Source organism: Oncorhynchus mykiss, chromosome 27, assembly GCF_013265735.2.
Source record: "Oncorhynchus mykiss isolate Arlee chromosome 27, USDA_OmykA_1.1, whole genome shotgun sequence".
NCBI lineage: Eukaryota > Metazoa > Chordata > Actinopteri > Salmoniformes > Salmonidae > Oncorhynchus > Oncorhynchus mykiss.
This window is the reverse complement of record NC_048591.1, coordinates 3,401,946-3,422,828: the sequence shown is the minus strand read 5'-3', so window position 1 is coordinate 3,422,828 and position 20,883 is coordinate 3,401,946. Positions and strand designations below refer to the sequence as shown.

General features: G+C 41.4%; 1 protein-coding gene across 4 annotated transcripts in view; it reads right to left on the bottom strand.

The window, feature by feature from the left end:
- Window positions 1-20,883, bottom strand: part of LOC110507350 (NADPH--cytochrome P450 reductase) — a 44,752-nt gene that overhangs the window by 5,284 nt on the left and 18,585 nt on the right. For all 4 annotated transcript variants that reach the window (XM_036965682.1, XM_021587284.2, XM_021587283.2 and 1 more), the window contains 8 exons: window positions 15,057-15,105; window positions 2,758-2,886; window positions 2,162-2,311; window positions 1,454-1,578; window positions 1,043-1,132; window positions 824-922; window positions 457-573; window positions 161-279 (listed from right to left, as the gene is read on the bottom strand). In XM_036965682.1, the coding sequence (XP_036821577.1) occupies window positions 161-279; window positions 457-573; window positions 824-922; window positions 1,043-1,132; window positions 1,454-1,578; window positions 2,162-2,311; window positions 2,758-2,886; window positions 15,057-15,105 (878 nt within the window). The remainder of the gene's footprint in view (window positions 1-160; window positions 280-456; window positions 574-823; window positions 923-1,042; window positions 1,133-1,453; window positions 1,579-2,161; window positions 2,312-2,757; window positions 2,887-15,056; window positions 15,106-20,883) is intronic.

Below are 20,883 nucleotides of genomic sequence, written 5' to 3'. Positions count from 1 at the left end.
AATACAAAAAACTTTATTTTGCTTCAAAAAAAAGTCAATACAGTGAGAGTAACATTTCAAGAGATGTCCAAACAGAATGTGTGTGTTTAAGGATCTTCAAAAGACATTGAGAGATATTTGGAGGACTGAGTCAAGGTGTTGCGTCAGGTCAGTGCCGTACCATCAAGGTTATTGAGAGAAATAACCGTATCAAGGTCCACGCCAAGGATCTGTCCCAGCTTGTTCACGATTGCTGTGTCATTGGTGGGATATACGGCAACGTGGTCTCCCGACTCATATCTACAAAGACAGAATGACAAAGGGTTTTTTCAAGTAATCTTTCCACTATGTGAAAAGGCATAATTTCATCCAAGAAGTGTAGCCTATTCCTTTTAAGGAGATATTGTCTGGGAGGTAGAGATAGATTGGTAACTATACAGAGACAAAGTTACGTCTCTCTCTCTCTCTCTCTCTTACCTAATCTTGGAGCCTGTAATGTCGACTTCAAGGTGCATGAGATGCCTGTTGCCTGCTTTGTTGAGCTTGCGGTTAACAATGACTGGAGCCAGGAAGGGGTTTTTTGCATCAAAAGGCCTGGGGGAAAAGGATCAATAGAATTTCAAACCAGTGAACTGTGCACATCAGCATGCAGAGACAACATAAGGTAAATCATAGAGGCGAACATAGATGGATGAAGCGGTGTTGCACTTCAGCATTCCAACAAAGAAATACCCTTTAGCTCCACTAGGGGGCAGTAATACTTGTTTTGAGTGAGATCTATAAAACATGAATTAAACTCTGTAGCAGATATTGTAATGACAAATGATGGGGTAAAATAACTCACGGTTTCTGGGTCTCAAAGCTCTTCAGACACCCAAACTCTCCTGTGTAGACCTTGTTCATGTTGATGTCATTGTGCTCCTTGAGCTCGTACTGACGAATGCTAATATAGAGCGAGAGGGCCTACAGTTAATCTGCAAATCACTCCTTCCATACTCTTTGTGTATGTGAATTGTGGAGGGAAATTTTTCATGTGAAAAAGACAATAAATTGGGCTAAGTACCTGGAGTCCTCTCCTGAAGCCTCCACTCCAAAGTGCTCGCACATGGCTGGCCAGAACTGCTCCCTCCATGTCACAAAGTCCTCCTCCAGGCTGAACAATGAAAAGAAGCAGAAAACACCTACTTATTTTGATCACGACATCAGGGGTCTGAAAACATCGGTCACACTTTGATTCGGGAGTGATCCAAGGTTATGTACCAATTATTTCTCCTTCCTCACAAAGTGTGCACACGTTCACTTCCCTTCAATGATTCGAAAGGAAATTGCTGGTATAAGAAATATGGTGGAAGCTTCCATTAGCCCATGCCTCCACTAATTCAATGCCTTTAGATTTGTGGGAAGTAGTAAACAAGTGCACTCTTCAGGATAAAGGAGATATTGGGACGCACCCCTCCAACGCAGCCTCACTCACTTGCCGTCGTCGTCTCCCATGCCCAGGTCGAAGACCCTCTTGGCTCCCAGCTCCTCCAGCCTCTTGTCCACATACGCACCCATGGCATTGTAGTGTTCATATGTCTTGTTACCCAACGCAAACACCTGCAGGGAGTCAACATCATGTCAACATCAGTTCAACATATTCAATAAGATAGTATCCTATATACACAATATTTAAAACACAAGACACACAGAGACATGCACACACTGAATGCAAGCTCCCGCAGCTCGTACATTGTGAAAGTTTATCATCTTCCACTCAGTGTAATTAATGCTTTCTTTCTAGTCTAGGACAGAAAGACAATGGCAGGGAGAGAAAGGAGCCCAAGTGACCTTTCAGAGTGCCTGGCCAGATTCACTTAAGTCAGAAGTTAAATACTTCACCCCATTGAGGGCAGGACCGTTGGATCGACCCCGACAACGCCCAACCAGCCAGGATGGCACGCATGTCAGCTATGGCCGAAGCCAGAATTCAACCATAAACATCAAGCCTATTTTTTGCATGTTGTCATTACTCATCTCGGTCTCACACTAAAGTTTATCGATGTGAAACACACATTTGAAAGTGAACACTTGGCAAATGTATGTGAATGGAGCCAATATACGTTTTTCTAGGACAAACTCTGTTCCTGATTATGAATGACGGGGAGGAGAAAGCGAGCGAGAGAGACAAAGAGATACTCACGGTGTAGTTGACTCCATTCAGTTCCCCGTCACTCTCCTGCAGCCAGTCATAGAAGTCCTGGGCATTGTCCGTGGGGTCTCCCTCTCCGTACGTGGCCATGCAGAAGATGGCCAGGGAGTTGTCAATCTCAGCCAGACGGGACAGCTCACACTGTGAATTAAAAGATGCCAGGACATTATAGAGATTTGCTATTACACATGCTGTATGCCATTCAGGGCACTAGTAGCTTTTCAATTTTCAGAACAGGTCCTTGGCTCAAGAGACTAATACTGATCTGTGCTATAAAGCCTGTGTGAAAAGCAAACAAACCATGACTGAAGCGAATCCTGGACCAGTGTGAGTTGCGGGTCCAAGACCCAGGACCAGAGTACCAGGTTATTGTGATGGTACTTTTTGCCCGTTGTAAACAAGCTAGCTTGCTAACGTCAGGTAGAATGCAAAAAAACGCACCCTAAAAGCGGTTATTATCAGGTCTTGTGAAAATACAATTGTTGTAAAATCCTCAAACGAGCCAGGAAACTGGGTACCGAATTTCAACGCCCTAAAATCGTTCCTTTGAACTATATAATCCCTGCTATAGAAATGTCGTTAGTTACCATGTCGTATTCCTCGGGGTCGGCAGCCATACCCTTCATACCGTAGCGCTGCGCGTCTTTGGACAGCCGGTTGGCAAACTCCTCGCCCGTGCCCGTCTGAGAGCCGTAGAATACCACAATGTTCCTACCCTGGAGAGGGAAATAGCAGCAACAGTTGGAATGAGGGCCAAAAACTCCAGGCCATACTTATAACCAAATCCCAACCCACCCTGCTGCCATTCTACTTTTTTCTGTCCAATAACGAGGTAAAATATTGCATTATGCAAGTTAGAGCATTGTGTTCTGTGATAGAATAAATACACTAGGAATAGATTCCTAATATTGAGTTGCACCCCCCTTTTGCCCTCAGAACAGACTCAATTCGTCGTAGCATGGACTCTACAAGGTGTTGAAAGCAGGGATTCTGGCCCATGTTGACTTTAATGCTTCCCACAGTTGCGTCAAGTTGGATGGTGGTCCATTCTTGACACATACAGGAAACTGTTGAGCGTGAAAAACCCAGCAGCGTTGCAGTTCTTGACAAACCGGTGCGCCTGGCACTTACTACTATAGCCCGTTCAAAGGCACCAAAAGCTTTTGTCTTGCCCATTCACCCTGTGAATGGCACACATACATAATCCATGTCTCAATAGAGTACCACAGTATGAGTCATAATACCCATAAAAACAGTGGTCAAACAGGGAAACAGTTGTTATTCCAATAGTTATTCCACCATTCATTTCTCTCACTGGAGATATTAGAAACACATAAAATAAGGGTTTAGTGAAGGCTTACTCTGGCGGGACGCTTTGATAACCATTTAAATCTCTCTAGGACAAGCTGACTTATCAATATATTAACCTGTATTTACCCCTCAAAAATGAAATGCTAATTAGCTGCTAATGTGGCTATCACAAAGAACTACAAATGCCACGATCTGGACGAGACTGCCGAATCGATTCAAAGGTAAGAATCTCTGGATTAACTATGTTAGCTAAATGTACTATTTGTAGTTGTATTTATTAAGGATCCCCATTAGCTGCAAAATAAGGCAGTTTATACAATTTCAAAAACATTACAATACATTCACAGATTTCACAACACAGTGGGCCCACAGGCCCCTACTCCACCACTACCACATACAGTTGAAGTCGGAAGTTTACATACACTTAGGTTGGAGTCATTAAAACTTGTTTTTCAACCACTCCACAAATGTCTTGTTAACAAACTATAGTTTTGGCAAGTTGGTTAGGACATCAATTCCAGTGGGTCAGAAGTTTACATACATTAAGTTGACGATGCAGTTAAGCAGCTTGGAAAATTCCAGAAAATTATGTCCTGGCTTTAGAAGCTTCTGATAGGCTAATTGACATCCTTTGAGTCAATTGGAGGTGTACCTGTGGATGTATTTCAAGGCCTACCTTCAAACTCAGTGCCTCTGATTGACATCATGGGAAAATCAAAATAAGTCAGCCAAGACCTCAGAAAACAATTGTAGATGTCCACAAGTCTGGTTCATCCTTGGGAGAAATTTCCAAACGCCTGAAGGATCCAAGTTCATCTGTACAAATAATAGTACACAAGTATAAACACCATGGGACCACGCAGCCGTCATACCGCTCAGCAAGAAGATGCGTTCTGTCTCCTAGAGATGCACGTACTTTGGTGCGAAAAGTGCAAATCAATCCCAGAACAACAGCAAAGGACATTGTGAAGAAGCTGGAGGAAACAGGTACAAAAGTATCTATATCCACAGTAAAATGAGTCCCATATCGACATAACCTGAAAGGCCACTCAGCAAGGAAGAAGCCACTGCTCCAAAACCGCCATAAAAAAAAAACAGACTATGATTTGCAACTGAACATGGGGACAAAGATCATACTTTTTGGAGAAATGTCCTCTGCTCTGATGAAACAAAAATAGAACTGTTTGGCCATAATGACCATCGTTATGTTTGGGGGAAAATGGGGAGTTTTGCGAGCCGAAGAACACCATCCCAACCGTGACGCACAGAGGTGGCAGCATCATGTTGTGGGATGCTTTGCTGCAGGACGGACTGGTACACTTCACAAAATAGATGGCATCCTGAGACAGGAAAATTATGTGGATATATTGAAGCAACATCTCAAGACATCAGTCAGGAAGTCAAAGCTTGGTTGCAAATGGGTCTTCCAAATGGACAATGACCCCAAGCATACTTCCAAAGTTGTGGCAAAATGGCTTAAGGACAACAAAGTCAAGGTATTGGAGTGGCCATCACAAAGCCCTGACCTCAATCCCATAGAACATTTGTGGGCAGAACTGAAAAAGCGTGTGCGAGCAAGGAGGCCAACTAACCTGACTCAGTTACACCAGCTCTGTCAGGAGGAATGGGCCAACATTCACCCAACTTATTATTGTGGTAAGGTTGTGGACTATTCTCTACTATTATTCAGACATTTCACATTCTTAAAATGGAGTGGTGATCCTAACTGACCCAAGACAGGGATTTTTACTAGGATTAAATGTCAGGAATTGTGAAAAACTGAGTTTAAATATATTTGGCTACGGTCTATGTAAACTTCCGACTTCAACTGTATTTACAGTACAAAATCCATGTGTACGTGTGTGTATAATGCATATGCTATTGTGTGTGTATGTCTGTTTGTGTTGCTTCACAGTCACCGCTCTTCCATAAGGTGTATTTTTTTTAATTAATTTTTTTACTGCTTGCGTCAGTTACTTGATGTGGATTAGAGTTCCATGTAGTCATGGCTCTATGTAGTACTGTGCACCTCCCATAGTCAGTTCTGGACTTGGGGACTGTGAAGAGACCTCTTGTGTCATGTCTTATGGGGTGTGCATGGGTATCTGAGCTGTGCACCAGTAGTTCAAACTAGGGTTGCAAATTTTGGGCAATATTCAGAGGTGGAAACTTTCTGTGGAAATTATCAGGAATATATGGGAATTAAAACTTCTTCCGCTAGCGGCACCCCTCGACAACATTCCGCTGAAAAGGCAGCAGGCAAAATTCAAAAAAATTTTTTTCAAAATATGTAACTTTCATACATTAACAAGTGCAATACACCAAATGAAAGAAACTTCTTGTTAATCTACCCATCGTGTCCGATTTCAAAAAGGCTTTACAGTGAAAGCACAACATATGATTATGTTAGGTCAGAGCCAAGTCACAAAAACACACACAGCCATTTTTCCAGCCAAAGAGAGGAGTCACAAAAATCAGAAATATAGATAAAATGAAATCACTAACCTTTGATGATCTTCATCAGATGACACTCATAGGACATCATATTACACAATACATGTATGTTGTGTTCGATAAAGTGCATATTTATATCCAAAAATCTCAGTTTACATTGGCGCATTATGTTCAGTTATGTTTTGCTTCCAAAACATCCAGTGATTTTGCAGAGAGCCACATCAATTTACAGAAATACTCATAATAAACATTGATAAAAGATACAACTGTTATTCACAGAATTAGAGATATACTTCTCCTTAACAGGAATATATGGGAATTAACAGAAATATGCTAATTATTATTAATACCATTTAAATGTAGATGTTTTTTGCATTGGATATATTTACCATATCATATGGAGACAGAAACTTAAACATTTTAGCTTATTAATAATTGCAAATGATTAAATCCTTCCAATAGAAAAAATAACGATTTAGTTACGAATTGAACTTTAATTAAATGAGTTGACTCTTCATATGGGATGAATTCATTGAACAACAAAAGAAAGGGAATATTGAATGATCCCCAATGATCCATCGCATCTCCCAAAAACATTTTCAACATACGTCTGTAAAATGGAGTCTAGAAATTAAAGTTTGGTTGTCTTCCTCTCAGGCTTCCATGTCTTCTCCCAGGACCTCCTCAACGTCCACCTCTTGAACTTCAGACTCAGGTCTCATCTTCACTGTCATTTTCCAACCTTGTTGAGGATGGCTCGTTGTCAGGCTCAAAAAGCCAGAAATTTGCCCGGATGGCCACCAATTTTTCAACCCTTGTATTGGTCAGCCTGTTGCGTGCTTTGGTGTGTGTGTGTTCTCAAACAGTGACCAGTTGCGCTCTGAGGCGGCTGATGTTGGGATTTGGAGGATGATGGAGGCAACAGTGGAAAGAGCCTCAGATCCGCAAAGTCCCTTCCAGCAGGTGGCTGATGAGATATGTTGCCACGACTGCCATATTGCATCTCCATCACAAAGCCCTTGCTTGGAAGTGTGCTTCGCCAGACTGCCAAGAACCTTGCCCTCATCCAGGCCAAGGTGTCGAGACACGGTAGTGATGACACCATCAGCCTTGTTGATCTCTGCACCAGACAGTAAGTATGCTCTTGCCAGCATACTTGGGGTCCAACATGTACACTGCGACGTGTATGGGCTTCATGCAGAAGTCTTCATGCTTTTTGATATATTTCAGAACCACAGTTTCCTCTGATTGGGCCAACAGTGGGCAGAGCATTACGGATTTCTTCTCTTACATCTGCAAGCAGAGTCTGAACATCAGACAGGATGGCATTGTCTCCCTCAATCCAAGCAATGGCTACTGCTATAGGTTTCAGTAGTTTCAGCCCGCTCCCCCAAAATACATAATCCAGGAGGATCTTCTTGATGGGGATGTCTGTATCAGCAGATGGTGATATGGACATTTCTTGGAAAGACTCCCCCCCCCCCCAGGAGACTGTCAAACATGATGACAACACCACACCCATGGGTGTTGCTGGGCAGCTTCAATGTGGTGCTCTTATTCTTCTCATTTTGCTTGGTGAGGTATATCGCTGCAATAACTTGATGACCCTTCACATACCTAACCATTTCCAAGGCTCTCTTGTAGTGTATCCATTATTTTCAGTGCCATGATGTCCTTGAGGAGCAGATTCAATGCCTGAGCAGCACTGCCAATGGGTGTGATGTGAGGGTAGTACTCCTCTACTTTAGACCAAGCAGCCTTCATGTTCCCAGAATTGTCTATCACCAGTACAAATACCTTCTGTGGTTCAAGGTCATTGATGACTGCCTTCAGCTCATCTGCAATGTTGAGTCCAGTGTGTCTGCTGTCCCTTGTGTCTGTGCTCTTGTAGAATACTGGTTGAAGGGTGGAGATGATGTAGTTAATTATTCCTTGCCCACCTACATTCGACCACCCATCAGAGATGATTGCAATACAGTCTGTTTTCTCAATGATTTGCTTGACCTTCACTTGAACTCTGTTGAACCATGTCTGGTTGGAGGGGTGTATTCTGGGTGAAGAACATTCAGAAATCTCTTCCATTACACATTGCCTGTGAGCATCAGAGGTGAACAAGTTGCATACACAGCAAGACATTCATCAGCATTTCTCTCTCGTTCCTCCATTGAGTCAAAAAAACTTCTGATTCCAGGAGGACCATGAGCTGTTGCTATCGATAAGGTATCTGATTCATAATTTTCACCTTGAATAGAAGTAGAGGGACTTTTGTCAGAGGTTCCTTGTTGTGAGCGCTGTGGGAACTTTATGCACTTGGCCAGATGATTCTGCATCTTTGTTGCATTCTTCACATATGATTTGGCACAGTATTTGCAAATGTACACATCTTTTCCTTCCACATTAGCTGCAGTGAAATAACTCCACACATCAATCAGATAGTGCCCGTGGCATTTTCCTGTAAAGATTAGAAAATGAGAAAAATATATATATTTATACAATTCCATGTACAGATGAATAGTTTAGCAGTTAGATTAAACAACTCCTTTGTAAGATAAATGTTTTAAAATGAAACTGTTAAGGGATTTATATGAATAATGACTAATTTCTGTATACATTTAACGTAGAACTATAACTAAACAGAATACTATTCTGTCACTGTATGAATGTATGAATCTTATTATAATCATAACACTGAATATAATGGGTGTAGTTTTAGTTCTGAATTAGAACAAGGACTTTCTGTTCCATGTTAGAAACGAATGGCGCTACAGTGGGGCAAAAAAGTATTTAGTCAGCCACCAATTGTGCAAGTTCTCCCACTTGTAAAGATGAGAGAGGCCTGTAATTTTCATCATAGGTACACTTCAACTATGACAGACAAAATGAGAAAAAAAATCCAGAAAATCACATTATAGGATTGTTAATGAATTTATTTGCAAATTATGGTGGAAAATAAGTATTTGGTCACCTACAAACAAGCAAGATTTCTGGCTCTCACAGACCTGTAACTTCTTCTTTAAGAGGCTCCTCTGTCCTCCACTCATTACCTGTATTAATGGCACCTGTTTGAACTTGTTATCAGTATAAAATACACCTGTCCACAACCTCAAACAGTCACACTCCAAACTCCACTATGGCCAAGACCAAAGAGCTGTCAAAGGACACCAGAAACAAAATTGTAGACCTGCACCAGACTGGGAAGACTGAATCTGCAATAGGTAAGCAGCTTGGTTTGAAGAAATCAACTGTGGGAGCAATTATTAGGAAATGGAAGACATACAAGACCACTGATAATCTCCCTCGATCTGGGGCTCCATGCAAGATCTCACCCCGTGGGGTCAAAATGATCACAAGAACGGTGAGTAAAAATCCCAGAACCACACGGGGGGACCTAGTGAATGACCTGCAGAGAGCTGGGACCAAAGTAACAAAGCCTACCATCAGCAACACACTACGCCGCCAGGGACTCGAATCCTGCAGTGCCAGACGTGTCCCCCTGCTTAAGCCAGTACATGTCCAGGCCCGTCTGAAGTTTGCTAGAGAGCATTTGTGATGATCCAGAAGAAGATTGGGAGAATGTCATATGGTCAGATGAAACCAAAATAGAACTTTTTGGTAAAAACTCAACTCGTCGTGTTTGGAGGACAAAGAATGCTGAGTTGCATCCAAAGAACACCATACCTACTGTGAAGCATGGGGGTGGAAACATCATGCTTTGGGGCTCTTTTTCTGCAAAGGGACCAGGACCCTTTGCCAGGACCCATTTTGTCTGTCATAGTTGAAGTGTACATATGATGAAAATTACAGGCCTCTCTCATCTTTTTCAGTGGGAGAACTTGCACAATTGGTGGCTGACTAAATACTTTTTTGCCCCACTGTATCGTCAGACCGGCTGGAATATTGTGTTCCTTACAGGACATTCTGTCCCCACCCAGGGAGGGGAGAGACCTTGGGATTGTAGTAGGTTGTTTAACAGGTGGCAGACAATGTGAGAAGGCTTGTGAACTACACTGCTCAAAAAAATAAAGGGAACACTTAAACAACACAATGTAGCTCCAAGTCAATCACACTTCTGTGAAATCAAACTGTCCATTTAGTAAGCAACACTGATTGACAATACATTTCACATGCTGTTGTACAAATGGAATAGACAACAGGTGGAATTATAGGCAATTAGCAAGACACCCCCAATATAGGAGTGGTTCTGCAGGTGGTAACCACAGACCACTTCTCAGTTCCTATGCTTCCTGGCTGATGTTTTGGTCACTTTTGAATGCTGGCGGTGCTTTCACTCTAGTGGTAGCATGAGACGGAGTCAACAACCCACACAAGTGACTCAGGTAGTGCAGCTCATCCAGGATGGCACATCAATGCGAGCTGTGGCAAGAAGGTTTGCTGTGTCTGTCAGCGTAGTGTCCAGAGCATGGAGGCGCTACCAGGAGACAGGCCAGTACATCAGGAGACGTGGAGGAGGCCGTAGGAGGGCAACAACCCAGCAGCAGGACCGCTACCTCCGCCTTTGTGCAAGGAGGAGCAGGAGGAGCACTGCCAGAGCCCTGCAAAATGACCTCCAGCAGGCCACAAATGTGCATGTGTCTGCTCAAACGGTCAGAAACAGACTCCATGGGGGTGGTATGAGGGCCCGACGTCCACAGGTGGGGGTTGTGCTTACAGCCCAACACCGTGCAGGATGTTTGGCATTTGCCAGAGAACACCAAGATTGGCAAATTCGCCACTGGTGCCCTGTGCTCTTCACAGATAAAAGCAGGTTCACACTGAGCACATGTGAGACATGACAGAATCTGGAGACGCCGTGGAGAACGTTCTGCTGCCTGCAACATCCTCCAGCATGACCGGTTTGGCGGTGGGTCAGTCATGGTGTGGGGTGGCATTTCTTTGGGGGGGCCGCACAGCCCTCCATGTGCTCGCCAGAGGTAGCCTGACTGCCATTAGGTACCGAGATGAGATTCTCAGACCCCATGTGAGACCATATGCTGGTGCGGATGGCCCTGGGTTCCTCCTAATGCAAGACAATGCTAGACCTCATGTGACTGGAGTGTGTCAGCAGTTCCTGCAAGAGGAAGGCATTGATGCTATGGACTGGCCCGCCCGTTCCCCAGACCTGAATCCAATTGAGCACATCTGGGACATCATGTCTCGCTCCATCCACCAACGCCACATTGCACCACAGACTGTCCAGGAGTTGGCGGATGCTTAAGTCCAGGTCTGGGAGGAGATCCCTCAGGAGACCATCCGCCACCTCATCAGGAGCATGCCCAGGCGTTGTAGGGAGGTCATACAGGCACGTGGAGGCCACACACACTACTGACCCTCATTTTGACTTGTTTTAAGGACATTACATCAAAGTTGGATCAGCCTGTAGTGTGGTTTTCCACTTTAATTTTGAGTGTGACTCCAAATCCAGACCTCCATGGGTTGATAAATTTGATTTCCATTGATAATTTTTGTGTGATTTTGTTGTCAGCACATTCAACTATGTAAAGAAAAAAGTATTTAATAAGAATATTTCATTCATTCAGATCTAGGATGTGTTATTTTAGAGTTCCCTTTATTTTTTTGAGCAGTGTATATTGCCATAGTATCTGAGAGGAGGGACATTTATGACGAAATGTCAGGTATATAGACCAATGTACCGGAAATGATAGGGAGAACGTTCCCCTGAATAAACATTTAACTATTGTACTATTGTAGACTGGGCCTCTGTCTGTCTTCATTTCTATCAGTATCCTACAAATCCTGATATAGCAGACTGAGTAGTTTAATTGAATTGGTTAATGAACACGAGAACTAAATTCTCCTGACAGAAACATATATGGAAACAAGTGAATTTAACACTCCTCAGTTAGCAGGCTCAAGCAAGCTAAAACCCACATGGTAGCAAAAACGAACTAGCAGAAATTGTTAACAAGTTAGACATTTTTTAAACACACTTTGCGGTAGGCTACTATTTACTAGTCAACAAAAAATAATGTATGTCAAAGAAAATATATTCACCCCACCCAGTATTGTAATCAAAACTCACCAGAAAGCATGTAGTCCTTGGCTCAGACAGTGTAGTAGTGTGGGCTCAATAGCATCTCATTAGTGTGCAAGAGCTTGAGAATCAGCTGTACATGTGATGGAAGAGTGCACTGCATATGTGATGGAAGAATGCACTGTGCATGGCGAGGGTTGCAATTCCATTGAATTGGGGATAGCTTAACCTAAATCTGCCACAAGACCTAGAATTGCCTTGTGTGTATCCCACAAAAAATGGTTCACTGTTATAAGCTAATGAATTTAAGCAAAATTCCCAAAATTCCAGATCTTAACGTCCCATGGAAAATTTCCGGGAAAGTTTACGACCCTTTGCAACCCTAATTCAATTTTCCTAAGTCCCTTTTTGAGGCACCTGACCACATGACGGAACAGTAGTCCAGGTGTGACAAAACTAGAGCCTGTAGGACCTGCCTTGTTGATAGTGCTGTTAAGAAGGTAGAGCAGCACTTTATTATGGACATACTCCCCATCTTAGTTGCATCAATATGTTTTGACCATGACAGTTTACAATCCAGTGTTACTTCAAGCAGTTTAGTCACCTCAACTTGCTCAATTTCCACATAATTTATTACAAGATTTAGTTGAGGTTTAGGGTTTAGTGAATGATTAGTCCCATATACAATGCGTTTAGTTTTAGAAATATGTAGGGCTAACTTATTCCTTGCCACCTACTCTGAAACTAACTGCAGCTCTTTGTTGAGTGTTGCAGTTATTTCAGTCGTTGTAGTAGCTGACGTATAGTGTTGAGTCATTCGTATATATAGACACACACTTTACTCAAAGCCAGTAACATGTCATTAGTAAAGATTGAAAAAAGTAATGGGCCTAGACAGCTGCCTTGGGGAATTCCTGATTCTACCTGGATTAGGCTGGATAGGCTTCCATTAAAGAACACCCTCTGCGTTCTGTTAGACAGGTAACTCTTTATCCACAATATAGCAGGAGGTGTAAAGCCATAACACTTACGTTTTTCCAGCAGCAGACTATGATCGATAATGTCAAAAGCCACACTGAAGTCTAACAAAACAGCCCTCTCAATCTTTTTAGTATAAATTTCTCTCAACCAATCATCAGCCATTTGTGTAAGTGTTGTGCTTGTTGAATGTCCTTCCCTATAAGCATGCTGAAAGTTTGTTGTCAATTTGTTTACTGTAAAATAGCATTGTATCTGGTCAAACACTATTTTTTTCCCAAAAGTTTACTAAGGGTTGGTAAAAGGCTGATTGGTTGGCTATTTGAGCCAGTAAAGGGGGCTTTGCTATTCTTAGGTAGCGGGAATGACTTTTGCTTCACTCCAAGCCTGGGGGCACACACTTTCTAGTAAGCTTAGATTGAAGTAATGGCAGATAGGAGTGGCAATATCGTCCGCTATTATCCCCAGTAATTTTCCATCCAAGTTGTCAGACCCCGGTGGCTTGTCATTGTTGATAGACAATAATTTGTTCACCTCTTCCACACTCACTTTACAGAATTCAAAATTACAATGCTTGTCTTTCATAATTTGGTCAGATATACTGGGATATGTAGTGTCAGCGTTTGTTGCTGGTATGTTATGCCTAAGTTTGCTAATCTTGCCAATGAAAAACAATTAAAGTAGTTATCAGTTGGTTTTGTGATGAATTATCCATCTGGTTTAATGAATGAATGAGCGGAGTTTGCCTTTTTTCCCAAAATGTAATTCAAGGTGCACCAAAGCTTTTTCCTAATCATTCTTTATGTAATGTCTTAGTTTCAGTGTAGTTTCTTATTTTTATTCAGTTTAGTCACATGATTTCTCAATTTGCAATACGTTTGCCAATCGGTTGTGCAGCCAGACTTCATTTGCCACTCCCTTTGCCTCATCTCTCTCAACCATACAATTTTTCAATTCCTCATCAATCTACAGGGATCAAACCGTTTTTACAGTCATTTTCTTAAATGGGTGCATGCTTATTAGTGACTGGAATAAGCAATTGTGTCAAGTGCAGTGTCTGTTTGCGCCTCATTACACACCACAGACCAACAAACATTCTTTACATCAACAGCATCATACACTACATTAGGCCCAGCCTTTAGAACTTTGGTGTTCCTAGATATGGCTACTATATTGTGATCAATATATCCGATGGATCTGGATACTGCTTTCAAGCAAATTTCTGCAGCATTAGCAAAGATGTGATGAATACATGCTGATGATTTCCTTCCTGTGCAGGAATTTGATGCTAATTAGCATTTTCGAACCTGAGAGAAAATTGAACCGAATATATTGATAAAAATCACCTTGTCCGAGAGAGATGTACATGGTTATCAAAACGTCACGCCAGGGTGAGCCTACATGAAGCACAACCTTTATTTTAAGTGTTTCTAAATCCCCTATTGGTATTATGGCTATTTTCGACCCTCCAGTGTTGGGCTCTATGGTCTCAAGGCTTAGAAATCCTTATTTAACCTGTCTCCTCCCCTTCCTCTACAATGATTGAAGTGGATTTAATAAGTGACAGCAATAAGGGATCATAGCTTTCCATGTCATGGAAAGAGCAGGTCTTCTTTATGATTTGTATACTCAGTGTATGTCACCATTCATGGTTCCCATGATAAATCATTAGACAGTGAGCAACAGAGACAAGACGAAATGATGGCGTAAAATACCATCATTATTTTATTTATTTCATCTTCTGATATCTGGGGACTTTGCAGCCAAATCACACTTGCTTACTCAAGCCTATATCAATTTCTCAAGATCAGCTAGTAACGTTACTGCGCAGACCTAGGTTCAAATGCAATTTGAAATCTTTCAAATACATTTAGCGTTGGCTCTTTTCTGCCTGGATTGCCAGATGGCCACGGTTTTCACCTTTTCGACAATTCTATTGACTATTGTACCAGAAAAGCTCAATCCAGCCCAGAACATATTTCAAATGATTTCAAATAGCATTTGAACCCAGGTCTGGACTGAGGAGTCCGGAGGATCCACTGCAATCCGTCAAGCTGTCCTCTAGCTAAGAACCATTATGTAAAGCCAGTCTAGTAGCTTGACCATTGTCCTTCCCACCCCCAATATACCGGAAAATAGAAAAACACTAACTGTTTTCTTCATCTTCTCAATAAAACTAGTCTCTCGAGTAGAAGGTGATCTGAAAGAAAAAGAAGACACATGTTATGTACTTTCAAAGTCTATTGAGAAAATCATACACTGAAAAATCATTCTTTCACCACTATGTGCTGGGACATTAAACACTGCAAATCAATGATGCTTTTCACAAACAAGAAAAGCATATGCCTGGTACAGGGACGATCACTTTTCACACTAATAGTTTCACATGATGAACATTAATAGGAATGTTACAAGCATGTCATTGGAGGACCTTCACACTTTCCTATAGCCTGGTTGCCAGATCGGTTTGTGTTTCAGCCAACATTGCTTGGCATGACAGTGAACACCACAACAGAGGAGTTGGCTAAAAGAATGCCAGGCTATCGTGTTTAAGTACCTATTCTCACTACGAGAGACTGCCAAGAGAGTGAGAAAATAACCTCGGCTAGACCTTTTACTGCAATGTAAACTTGTTAACTTGTCACAGCTTCGACCGCTGCTTCCGGAGGCAGCGCATGTCACTGGCCCGATTGTCTGATCTTCATGTCTTAAAGTAATGATGGACTGTCGTTCCTCTTTGCTTATTTCAGCTGTTCTTGCCATAATATGGATGGTCCACAAATTAACTTTTAACAAGGAACACCTGTTAATTGAAATGCATTCCAGGTGACTAACTCATGAAGCTGGTTGAGAGAATGTCAAGTGTGCAAAGCTCTCAAGACAAAGGGTGGCTACTTCGAAGAATCTCAAATATATTTTGATTTAACACTTGTTTACAACATGATTCCATGTGTTATTTCATAGTTTGTCATCACTATTATTCTACAATGTAGAAAATAGTAAAAATATAGAAAAACCCTGGAATGAGTAGGTGCGTCCAAACTTCTGACTGGTACTGTATTTCAAAAAGTGAGGCTATCACATTTTGTACCATATGCCACAGTCTAAAGAGAGACTGTACTTCCTGATTTGGCCTTGTTTTAGATTTGGTCATTAAGAAATGCAAGTGGCCATGACTGATTTCAAACCTGAGTTGGTTTCGTGTGTGTGTTCGCAGGTGGGACACCTCAGCTGGTGTCAAAATTGTGACAAAATTGGTTTGACTTTGGATAGCCTCTCTCTTTGGATAGCTAGTTAGGAACCATCAAATTACACAATGTAAATGAGACAATATGTTCATGTTGCACACCATTTAGTTGTCATTAAACGCTTTCAATATTTGTATATACATGTTTACTATATTAGTTACAATGTTTTAAAGTCATTGAAATTTGGAGCCATTGGAATTTTAACATTGTCCCATAGGGATATCCAAAGTCAACCCACATTTACCACAGGCATTCTGAGTGGGGTGTGCAGCTGCACTTGTCGTGGAGAATTGTCTCAGAAATATAATACTCTTACAAGAACTTGTGAATTCAATATACACTTTAATACAAAGTAGCAAAACTGAGCACTTCCATGGAAGGACCCTAATCACAAACATAACAGGGCCGAGCCCCTCCATGGAAAGAGACGAAATTCTCATATTACAGAGTCATGCCTTTATAGGATTTCAGTCTTTGCATAACGTATAGAGTCCCCTCCCTCTATATGAAAATTGCTTCCCTTGACCTTTCTCCATTATTTTCTTTTAATCTCAGAGTTTGCTCGTTCACGCCCACATCTGCTTTTGGTTAGGTTATAATGATGGTAGAACCCTTTTCACTTTCTAAAAATAATGTATGCATTGCATGCTTATGTTTTACGTGTTAGTCATCAGTTATCTTGCTTTCATCCTGCTTCCTGTATCCTTCTGACATAGTACGTCCAGCTGTCATAAATGTACGTATGGTCTTGGTTATTGTACTCTTTCAAAAATAGAGTATAGCCTGGGTGTCATATGGCCTGGCAACTAGACCTATTTAATGCTCAGCTCTCCTTAATGGTTCGCTCCAACACACTCTGAATTGATGATTACTTCTGTGCTGCCAAATGTGGGCAGGATGGAAACAAACCCAACCGTCATTTGTTGTGATGCAGTCACGACCATAAGTCTCACAAAATTCAGTTTTGGACGAGACCAATTTTATCCTATTTACAATTTGTAGTCAAATTTGACAGTAGAATAAATGTTTGACTCATATCAAATCAAAAATTGAATTGGTTACATACACATAGATGTTATTGCGGTTGTAGCGAAATGCTGGGTGTTCCTAGCTCCAACAGTGCAGTAGTACCTAACAATTCACAACAATAGACAAATCTAAAAGTAAAAGAATGGAATTAATATATAAATATTAGATTGAGCAATGTCGGAGTGGTATTTACTAAATTACAGTAGAATAGAATACAGTATATACATATGAGATGAGTAAAGCAGTATGTAAACATTATTAAAGTGACTAGTGTTCCATTATTAAAGTGGCCAGTGATTCCAAGTCTATGTATATAGGGCAGCAGCCTCTAAGGTCAGCGTTGAGTAACCGACGGAAGCCGGCTAGTGATGGCTATTTAACAGTCTGATGGCCGGCCTTGAGATAGCTGTTTTTCATTCTCTCAGTCCCAGCTTGGATGCACCTGTACTGACCTCGCCTTCTGGACGATAGCGGGGTGAACAGGCCGTGGCTAGGGCGGTTTATGTCCTTGATCTTTTTGGCCTTCCTGTGACAATGGGTGCTGTAGCTGTACTCAATGACACATAGGCTGGGGGGGGGGGGGGGTTCTACTTAGCTAACATATGTTCATGTTTTAAGACGGTCATAGCAAGGTTCATATAGCCATTTGATTTGGAGTTTTAGGCACTTAAGGTATATAAAATACATTACAATTATTTGATGAAACATTGAATTTGGCCTTATTGCTTAGTCCATAGAAATGTATCGAACAACAGCTCTATAAATGAATAAAGACATCCCCCCCCACCCCAATTTTTTTTAAATGAAGTTGGTCTGAAGTGCCTGTCCTATATCTGATAAGAGAGAAAAAAAATGTTTTTATGCATTTAACACCTTATTTAAGGCACTGAACTATCTTCATATATTCACTTCCATAATTTTTCTTACTGCTAACCGGCTACCTTCAGACTAGTTTTGTGAGGCTTGTGGGCATCCTCGAGCAAACTGACAGAAGTTGGCAGATCGGATGTACCAACTTCATACAAGTATCGTGATGCTTGTGGGGGTCGTAGAGCAAAACGGAAAACATCATCATACTTGTGAGTCTCACATCTTTGCACAGAGGGCTCAAAATATACTGACCAAAAATAAACGCAACATGCAACAACTAGCGATTTTACTGAATCACAGTTCATATAAGGAAATCAGTCAATTCATTAGGCTAAGCATTTCACATGACTGAGCAGGGGTGCAGCCATGGGTGAGCCTGGAAACACATAAGCTCACCCATTGGGGAGCCAGTCCCAGCCAATCAGAATTAGTTTTCCCCCACATAAAGACTGTATTACAGTCAGTTTCATCAGCTGTCCAGGTGGCTGGTGTCAGACAATCCTGCAGGTGAAGAAGCTGGATGTGGAGGTCCTTGGTTGGCGTGGTTACACATGGTCTGCGGTTGTGAGGCCGGTTGGACGTACTGCCAAATTCTCTAAAAAGAAGTTGGAGGCGGCTTATTGTAGAGAAATTAACATTAAATTATCTGGCAACAGCTCTGGTGGACATTCCTGCAGTTAGCATGCCAATTGCACGCTCTCTCAAAACTTGAGACATCTGTGGCATTCTGACAAAGGATAAAATGCTCACCAACAGGGATATAAACAAATTTGTGCACAACATTTGAGAAATGTTTTTTCTGGGATCATTTCTTTCAGCTTATGAAACATGGTACAAGCAGTTTATGTGTACCGTTTATATTTTTGTTTAGTATAATAAACATAAGAGCCCAGCAAAATGGATGAGTGTGACGGTATAGCAGGAACAACGGCACCTAGTGGTCAAAACCTGGTACTTTCACACTACTTTATGGTAAATGATGCAAGGGACTTCAACTACTAATTTTTATATGGGGAAAAAACTTCCAGATTCACAGGGAATACATTACATAGTATGGAAAAGCAATATTCCAAGCCACAGCTTCATAGTAATTGTCCAAAAGACAATTTATACTTTATACTGGTTGTTGGGGTGGGATTGCATGGGGTGTGGGGGGTATGGTCTGTGGGTGGCTTTTGTCCAACAAAATGTGGACTCCTCCCATCTTACACATTGGTAGGAAAAAGTTTACCCAACATCTGATTTGGAACACTATATTTATTTAATAAATATAAATTAACATTTGGATGCAATCAATTAGCTGAATTTCTCAGATCAAATTATATTGAAACAAAATAATGATTCATGACTTGGTAACAGGAAATACATTTATTTCCATGACATACTTCAAAAGTAATGTTAGACTGAAGTATACAATCAACTTTTATAAAGGTACTTATCATGCAACATCAATTGAAAATCTTTTGGATATCAGAGCAACCTCGAGGGAATCTTATTTGAGTCAGAAAAGGATGTTCATAGAGGGAAGATGTACAAAACCTTTTCAGAGAGCATATCCAACTGGCAAATCTCAATCTTAACCAAGACTTAAAAATAACTGATGTTGGCAAAAGATGGAGGGAAAGAGCATAACTAACGGAATTACAGTTCACGAAAACGTATGCTCAATCCAGTATAAACTAACCTATTATACAAGTGACAAAATGTACAAATTCTACAGCACAACAGCAGAGTCATGTCTTCAGTGTAAAATTAATAATTACTCAATAATTAATGCTTTCTGGGAATGCTGCAAAGTCCAGAAATTGTGGGCGGAAATAGAAAGATGGCTGCCAGAAGTATTACAAATGTAAACATACTTTTAATCCATCTGTCTGCATATTTCAAGACATGGCAACCCGATGGGTTGGACAATTCTCTTCTAATCACTCATCTTGAAAAAACTAAAATCAATCAATCCGCCATCATTAACACACAGGAAAATTCTAATTATTTATTATTTAAATATTGAAAGTGCGTGGGCTATGGAGAGAAACAAAATGGTGCAGTTTCAGGCCATGTCGCGATGCAGGCGCTGTAGATGTGGGTGTGTGTTAGTGGGTCTGGCAGGTTTCCGCAAGATAAATCTAAGACTTTATTAATACTTTTTAATGCCACTTGGAATGCAATTTCAGACCAATTCTACAACAAAAGACCTCTGCAAAAAGTACTGAAGGACACCAATTACTGAAGTTTAGGGACATTGTGCAAATGTGTTCATTAACAAGGAAACAGTTAAAGTACAGGGTTGACATTGTAACCAACAGCGCAATGTTAAATGCATATAAAAAATAAAACAATTGCTGATGCCAATCCACTACCTACCAGACCTGGGACAACTTCAACTACGCTCAAAATGAAGGGAAGAAACAACTTGCTCTCCTCTCTCTGTCAAATTGTACTACACCGGCTCCAACGCTCGTCAGATGAGGCAGGGCTTGCCAACTATTACAGACTACAAAGGGAAGCACAGCCGAGAGCTGCCCAGTGACAAGCCTACCAGATGAGCTAAATTACTCTGTTCGCTTCGAGGCAAGTAACACTGAAACATGCATGACAGCAGCAGTTGTTCCGAACGACTGTGTGATCACACTCTCCGCAGCCGATGCGAGTAAGACCTTTAAACAGGTCAACATTCACAAGGTCGCAGGGCCAGACAGATTACCAGGATGAGTACTCCAAGCATGCGCTGACCAACTGGCAAGTGTCTTCACTGACATTTTGAACCTCAACACAATTATCCCAGAAACCAAATTGCATACCGCCCCAACGGATCCAATCTCTACTGTACT